This window comes from Perognathus longimembris, chromosome 7, assembly GCF_023159225.1.
Source record: "Perognathus longimembris pacificus isolate PPM17 chromosome 7, ASM2315922v1, whole genome shotgun sequence".
Lineage (NCBI taxonomy): Eukaryota > Metazoa > Chordata > Mammalia > Rodentia > Heteromyidae > Perognathus > Perognathus longimembris.
In genome coordinates, this window is record NC_063167.1 from 28,326,163 (window position 1) to 28,334,558 (window position 8,396).

Genomic DNA, 8,396 nt, shown 5'->3' on the forward strand with positions numbered 1-8,396 from the left:
CCAAAACATAGGGCAGAGAGACTGGGCTTGCAGCGCTATTTTGATAGAGAGAAGGAAGACCATGGATGCATGTAACTTTGTGGGGTTTGAGGCAGGACCTTAGAGGGAGGCACTAGCCAACAGGTCTTGCTCTGCAAGGTGGAAGCAGAGAGAATAGAACCCCACAGAGCTGTCACAGAGGAGAGAGAGGGATCTGACCCAGAAAGCAGCAAGCATCCTTGAAGTTTTGAGAGCCCCTGTGAAGTGAGAACAGACATTAGCAGAGGCCCTGGACACGGATGGGTGCAGTTGGCTTTAGGCCGAAGCTTTTCCAGGAGCAAGTACTAGTGAAGCAATGGGGCAGGGAAACCGAGGGTACTGGCAAGGGAGGTTGCAATGATGGACCTTGAAATATCTATAATTTGTATTGAGAGAAACAAAAAGAAGGATCTAGAAAGGCAATGTAGGGTAGTCTGACCATATAAGCTCCTATCAGGTGACAAACGATATAGATAGATAATTATCCCTCCTTGGCCTCCCAGTCACAGGTCCTCAGACATATCACCTGAAGGTATGGATGCTGGGATGAGATCTAGGAGCTCCCCAAATCCCATCCAGTCCAAGTGGTCTTTACACCATATGAATCCTCCCCAGGGGATCGTCCTCAAGTTGTGCCCACTACAAGGACAGGGATGCCTGTGTGGCTGTCCTCCTGGACCTGTGAGACGGCCTGGGCATAGCTTTAGCAATCACCCCCACAGGCCTGAAAGAACACAGACATTGGAAGGCCAAGCCTGACTAGGATGTGGCTGGTCAGTTCTGCCTTCCCTACCTGCCCTCCCAAGCCTGCATTTTACACCCTGAAATTTCGGCTCCCATTCACTGGGTGGAGGAGTCCACACAGGCAAAGTGGGGACCAGCCCAATGCGCCAGAAGGTTCCTTGTTTGAGTCAATTTTATCCTTACTTCAAGGTGCACTGTTGGTGGTACTGCTGGGCACAGCCAGGGCAGTTGTAGTTCACATATCTGAGCCTCAGTGTTTCAAACTACAAAGCAAGGTTGTCTGCCTACTGAGATGTTGGTTGTGAGAAAATGCTGGCACATCCTTGTTGCTGGTGTTATTTTTTTCTCCCACAGCATCAGAGGTTTTATGTTTTGTTTTGTTTTACCAGTCCTGGGGCCTGAACTCAGGGCCTGAGCACTGTCCCTGGCTTCTTTTTGCTTAAGGCTAGCACTCTACCACTTGAACCACAGCACCACTTCCAGCTTTTTCTGTATATGTGGTGCTGAGGAATCAAACCCAGGGCTTCATGTATATGAGGCAAGCACTTTTACCACTAGGCTATATTCCCTGCCCATCAGAGTTTTTTTTGCTTTCGTTCCCCCCCCCCTCCCAAATCTTTTGCTGTACTGACCATATCTTCCAACCTGAGTCCTGGGAAATAAAGAAATTCAAATCTCCAGCTTGATGTGAAAGAGGACTGAGATTTGGCAAGTTCCTTCCTCAGGATTAAAGCTGGCTACCTGCTGTGGGGAGCCATTGTCTGGAAGCGTGGATTAAGAAGGATTTGCTGAGTGCTTGTAGAGTGCTTATGCTCTTGAAGTAAACATACAGAACTCAAGTAGTCCTGCTAACAATCATGTGGTGTTTAAGTATTCCTGTGATTTCCGTTTCATTGAGAAGTCAGAGCACAGAGAAGTTAAGTAACTTGCCCAACATGATATAAATGACCTTGCTAAGATTTGAGTCTGGGTTACCTGTGTTCTCATAGATCTTCGCTACTCTGCTTGGATGCTGCTGGAGCTTCTCAAACTTCCTCTATGTGCCTTTTGTGATACCTCACCCATTCACACAGGACAGGGGATATGGCCATGCCATCTAGGATGCTAGGTTGTCCTCTGAAGTCTTGGTTAGGGTCCCCAGAGCAGAGCAATGACAGCTGCTAAGAGCCAAGCTGGGATCTGGATCTAAAGCTAGAAAAGACCAGACCAGACAGCTGGTTGAATTGAATGCCAAACCTCCCAGAAATCCTAGTACTCTTGAATCCACTGAGTCTATGGACTCAGGTCAAGTTCCCTCCTGTGCCAGGCACCAGGCATGCTGAACACAGCAAGAACAGATTCCCCTGATGAATCAATGAAGCCTAGAATGGCAGAGTCCAAGGTTCTGTGACTCCAGGGCCCTGCTCAGTCAGGCTTGGCACCCAGCAGGTTCTGAAGAATTCCTGCTTATAGACCCTTGTAGAGTATGGACACCTGCTAGTTTGGGATCTGGCCTTTCCCTTCTCCTGGGTCTAATACAGTTCCCAGAGGGAAAATGGGCACAGCAAAGTCACTCTTGCACAGTTTGAACACAAGAAGGCTCCGTCCGCTAGGTGGGAGTCAGAGGAGGTAGAGGACAGGGGACATGCCCAACTGTGTTTACAGCAGCTGTTTCCTCAGAAACCAAGATCTGCCTTCATCCCTTTAAGTCCACCACTCAGAGTCCTCCTCCAAGATCTCAGGCTGCAAAGCAGCTTCTATTCTTCCAAGGCCTTCAACAATCAAACCAACTGGGGCTGGGAATATGGCCTAGTGGTAGAGTGCTCGCCTCATATACATGAAGCTCTTGGTTGGATTCCTCAGCACCACATATATAGATAAACGCCACAAGTGGCACTGTGACTCAAGTGGTAGAGTGCTAGCCTTGAGCAAAAAGAAGCCAGGGACAGTGCTCAGGCCCTGAGTCCAAGCCCCAGGACTGGCAACAAAAACAAAACAAACAATTAAACCAACACCGGAACACAGGAACAACTGCTGAGTTGGTCCACAAGAGCTGGGCTCTCCTCGCTAGCTTCTAGTTACCCCTGCCAGGTTCCACACAGGACCAACCCTCAGGAAACTCCTTGTATGAGTTAGTTTTATACCTATGTTGAGATTAGACATTGGCAGTATTGTTGGGCAAAGCAGGCAAGGTGCAATTAATATATTTGATCCATTCCAGAAGTCTGGAGGTACACAGTCATTCTCTAAATACACCCATCCTTTGAAATCCAGTTATGGCAGAAGAGAATCAGATCCAGGAGCCCTCATGGATACCCAAACCCTTATATATAAAATGACATGGTATTTGCATACAATCTACACACATCCTCCCACCTACTTTAAACCATCCCTTAGATTACTTATCATGCCTAATATGGTGCCTACATCATTCCATTTGCATAGACTTAGCCATAGTACTTGGCTCATGGCAAATACTATTCTTTAGACTTTTCTAGAATTTCTTAAAAAGAAACGGTTTTTTCTTTAATGGTACTGGGGTTTGAACTCAGGTCCTTATGCTTGCAGGGCAAACGCTCCATCACTTGAACCATAGTCTTGTGTATTTGTTCAGGGTCAATATCAAACTATAATCTTCCTACTTCTGCCTCCCAAATAGCTGGGATTATAGATGTATAACACCATGGGTAGCCTCCTAGATATTAATAACACATGGTTGGTTGATTCATCTGATGATAAACTCTGAGATGAGGTCCTTACTCCATCCTCAGCACCTGCTCTTACTCTGCCCCTCCCTGGCAATCTCATCTACTCCTATGTTCAGTGACCACGTTGCCAAGCATCTCCAAACCCATGTCTTCATCCCCTGTGAACTCTGGGCATCTCCCCCTCAAAAATCCTGCATCTAGCACCATCCCCCCAACTTGCTCTTCTCTACTGCACCCAGCTACGGATCCAGAAACCAAGGCAGTTGCATGATGTCTTCCCAGCTCCCCAAATCCAAAGTCAAGTTCTGTCCATCCTGCCTCCAGTCTCTGTTCATTGTGCCCTGCCTCAGTCAGATCTTACTACCTTTAGTTCTCTTCTACACAGTGACCACCATGATTTTTCTATCATGATTTTTTCTCTCTTGGAACAAAAAATCCAAGTCCATACTTGCTCTCAGGCTGGAGTGTGAGCTCTTCACCTGTCTCCAAGGTCCTAACAACCAAGTCTACTTGGTCTTCACTACCATGAGGTCAGATACTGCACTCCAGTCCCCCTGAACCTTCTCCCTCTTTCTTAAGCCCTTCCTGCCCTTCCTTCAGCCACTCTCTGGATTTCCTTCTCTACCAGCCTCAAAGACTGATACTACTTCCCAAGGAAAAATGAGAGGGTAGCTTCCCAGCTTCTGAGGCTATCTTCTACCTTCTTATCTGAGAAGGATGTGGAATGAACAGATGAGAATTCCAAGCCACATGTATTCTAAGGACCCTTCCTTAGCTGATTGGACCATTGGTGAGTAGATTACTTATAACATGGGATGCAGCACTCCCACATACTTTCATCTGCATAGATTCAGCATCGTTTTTGCACAAGGCAAATGAAAGTTTTGCTCTTTGAATCTTTCTTTAACTTTTCCCTAAATACTTCTGATCCATGTGGGCTGAATGCATGGGTGCAGAACCCACAGAGAGGAAGGGTTGACTGTGGTTAGCATCCATCTTGTGCAATAGTCTTGGTATATACAACTTGGGGCCTCAGAGAGCACACAGTCTATCTCTGGGGACAGGTCTGGTGAAGGGCAGGTCTTAGAGGTCATAAACTAAGATGTGGCTAGGGCAATATGGAGAAACTCACAGGGTGTGACTGAGGGAGAAGCTAATATAGGAGAGGAGAGGAGATCTAGGGAGTGTCTGTCAGCTGAGTGATAAACCCTAGTTTAAGAAAAAGGCAAGTGGTGACTTCTTGTTTTTAATTAAAAATGAAAATCAATTTATTAATTCCTCTGCAAAACACAATACTATAACCAGATTATCCACTTCATTGATAAGAAAATTTTCAGTAAGCAACTTGGCACTGGTTTATACCTGCTTGAAAGTATCATCCAGGCACATTTGAAATGCTGACAGGTAGGCAGGCCCAGGGGCCCGGAGGTCAGGAGGCCAGGTTGCCATCACTGTCAGAGAGAACTTGGAAGGGTAGAGCTGCCCAGGCAGGGGGAACAAGGTAAACAACAACTACATGGTAAATAAACATTTAGTTAAGTAGGGAATACAGTAGGGGAGGCACAAAAAGAAGCCAACAGGCCAACAGAGGCCTGATCATAGAGCCTTCCTTCCCTACTCTTCTGTTGTTAGGCTTTATCCTGAGAAAAGCAGGGAGCCATTGAGAGTTATTGAGCAAGAGCAGGTCATTGTCACTTTGGTAGATAGTGACCAGAAAAGGAGGATTATTCCACCCCGGTCAGCCTTTAAGCCCTTGCCACCTTTGTCCCTGAGATCTGAGACTCCCAGATAGCATCCACTGTCCTTAAAACATCAAAGATGGAAGGTAGGGGGAATGTCCAAAGATTGAAGATCAGAGAGCGAAGCGGTCCCTGCTTCCTTCTGTCTCCAGCTCACCAGCCCCAGGCTGGATGTAATTGTCTTCGATGAAGCCATCATCATCCTCATCTTCACCCACCACTGGACGGTCCCCACCCACAGTCCTGGGCAGTGGACGATGCTGGTAGCTGGCACGGTATCGGCGGCAGACATGGCATTTGGCAGCAAGTGCGATGAGGAGAGAGAGGAACACAGCCCCCAAGACAACCCCTACTAGTACCGGCCATGCCCGACCCCCGCTGCTGGGTGGAGGGGTCATAGTTGAGGCTGTGGGGAGCGCTGAGGGCCCCACTTGGGCTGCGGAGGAAAGGACAGCATTATAGGTGGTCCCCAGGTGATGCTGCCAGGGAAAACTGACCCAAATGCAGGTAGGACCCTTTTCCCAACCCCAACAGTAGCTAAGGGGACCCCCTCCTCTCGTTAGCCACCCAACTTGCTACTCACTTTGGTTTGCCTCACTCATGGAGGGACCTGATGACATCAAGGAGCTTTGGCTTCTACCAGAAAAAGCCCAGGCTCCAGAGAGACCCCAGATGCCAGGCAGTTGTAGAGCACAAGTCCTAGAAAACACACAGAAGCGTAGGGGTTGGGGGCAGCCAGAGGGTCCACGTTCCAGGCCACACTCACAGCCACATCTGGTGCTGCACAGATGCTGATGACTGATGACGGGACCACTGCCTATTTATTCACAGAAAAGAAAACTCTGAGTGCACAGAAACTGGCTCTGTTGCTGGGCTCCGTTCTAGAAGCTTCTAAACCAATAAACTGATGTCCTTAATGAAAACTCCTTAAGGCTCAGGCACCATGTAATGCACGCACACACACACACACACACACACACACACACACACACACACACACACACATTGCTTGATGCCAGTGGCTTGGGCCTGTAATCCTAATCCTAGGTACTTTAGGAAGTTGTGATCTGAGGATCAAGGATCAAAGCCAGCCCTGACAGACATGTCTGAGAGACTCTTATCTCTGGTTAGCCAGCAAAAAGTTGGTAGTAAAGATGTGGCTCAAGTGGTAGAGTGCCAGCCTTGAGCCAAAAAATCAACTGACAGCACGAGGTCCTGAGTTCAATCTACACACACACACACATGCACGCACACAATTAGGTGGATATAAACACTCCCCACCTTATAGATGAGGACACCAAGACCAGAAAGGTGAACAGACCCAACCAAAGCCCTCAAACTTGAACCGAGGCCTCTGACATGAGAGCCCCATCTGCCATTCTGCTTGTTAACGGGAGATCTGGCCGAGGCAGATCCTAGCTGCCAAGATTAGAAAATTGTTTGGAGACACTGGGGAGAAGGATGCAAGTCCTTCTGAGGACAGAAATCTTAGACACAACCAGAGCAGCCCAGAAGGGAGAAGGTACTACTACACACCTCTACCCTCAGCCCTTCCAGCAGCTCCTTCAATAGTTAAACCTTCAGCAGGCCTACATTCCACCCTAGAGGGCAGCTTAAGCCAGAGATTATCCCAGTCAGGACTGCCTTCAACAGGAAATGATGGGGCTGAGGATGACCTAGGCTGGGCACCCTGGAGGGAAGCACCTGAATTAGGTGACTCGCTGGGAAAGCTCATGTCGGCTTGGGCATCCCTAGAGGAGCGGCACCTGAGTCAAAGGAATGGGGGAGACACACCTCAACATACCAGAGAAGGGATAACTAGGGCTGGGCTGTACTTAGAGAGGGATCCTGGAGCACAGCAGCCAAGCTAGGAAAGCACCTACACCGAAGCACCCAGTGCCAGGATTGCCCTGTCTGTTCTATGCTATAATACAGATTCAGAACGACACCCATGCTTCCCACTCAACCAGTCTCCAAGCCCTAACTGTGGTAAATACCTCCAGCTAGCCACCCCTCCTCCCCACCCACAAGCCACTGTCCTCTTGTCCCTCCAGCCACTATCTCCTGACCTCTAGTCCATTCCCCAGAGCCAACTCTGACCCTAACACATGCTTTAAAAAAAAAAAAATTCTTTCAGAACTTCTCCATGGCCCTCAGCGATGTTTTTTGGATTCCTAGCCTATCCTTGGAGCCTTGTAATACAGCCAAACTTCTTCCTGGACTCTAAAGACTCCCCACCCGGGCTCATTTATTTCTTTCCTTGTCTTCCTCTCCGGCCCCAACCCACTCTCCAGGAGACTAATTCGTCTCTTGCTCCTAACCACCTTCACCTGGTTTTTGAATCTCCATCTCTCAAAATCAAAACAAACCATCCCAATCACTTGGTTGCCCAAGGATTCCCCTGGGTGACCTCTACCTGTTCTACCCAGTCAGCTACAAGTCAAAATGGGTCATTGCCATTTTTCTGAGAGCCAGGACTGGGGCTGAGTGATGTGTGATCAGTGCTGCAGGCGGAGCTGGGCCTCTGCCAGGCCCCACAGGTGAGTGAAATTAATGGAGGAAGGAGAGTGAAAGAACACAGGAGAAGTGCTTTACAAAGGAGAGAGACATTGGTCATCCATTCACTTGCAAGGCACCAAGTTCTCCAAAGATGAGAGTTCATTACCTTGAACCAAATTCAATTAGAATTTTTCAAGCTGTGTGGCTACTCCTTTTCTCCCTGCAAATTCTTCCAAAAGACACACATGTACACACATATTATATGCATCCCCCAAACGACTGAACTCCCAGACCACACTGGCCTGCCCATCCCCCCTACACACACACACACACACACACACACACACACACACACACACCCCTCTCACAGATACCGGCCCACGCAGATCTGCAGTTTCTTTGCTATTTCCAGCCGCCCTTGGGGATCCCTGGGAATCCCCTCCACGCCCCCCAATGTCTTCCCCCTCGGCTCCCCACCTTCAGGAACTGTGCACAGTCGGTGGAGGTGGCTTCCGGCTGGGCGGGCAGAACGCGGACAGGTGGGCGGGCCGCTGCGGGTTGACTCACCTGGGGACGCAGTGGGCGGGGCGGAAGCGCAGGTGCAGGGAGGACCCGGCACCCGCGTGGCCAACAGCGCCTCCGGAAGGGAGGACTCTTATTACATCTTCCCAGATCCTTACGGGTGAAGGCGTGCCCTGCCCCCAAAGCT

General features: G+C 49.0%; 1 protein-coding gene across 7 annotated transcripts; it reads right to left on the reverse strand.

The window, feature by feature from the left end:
- Window positions 1–4,964: 4,964 nt before the first annotated feature.
- C7H1orf210 (chromosome 7 C1orf210 homolog) lies at window positions 4,965–8,396 on the reverse strand. 7 transcript variants are annotated; one of them, XM_048351098.1, is made up of 4 exons: window positions 8,165–8,396; window positions 7,854–7,916; window positions 5,772–5,887; window positions 4,965–5,624 (listed from the first exon to the last, which is right to left on the reverse strand). In XM_048351098.1, exons 3-4 carry the CDS (start codon window positions 5,806–5,808, stop codon window positions 5,302–5,304), a joined length of 360 nt encoding a protein of 119 aa, XP_048207055.1. In that variant the 5' UTR covers window positions 5,809–5,887; window positions 7,854–7,916; window positions 8,165–8,396; the 3' UTR covers window positions 4,965–5,301. The 7 variants fall into 7 exon arrangements, with proteins under 7 accessions (XP_048207055.1, XP_048207057.1, XP_048207056.1 ...); XM_048351100.1 differs by having other exon boundaries at window positions 8,255–8,395; XM_048351099.1 differs by lacking the exon at window positions 7,854–7,916 and having other exon boundaries at window positions 8,255–8,396.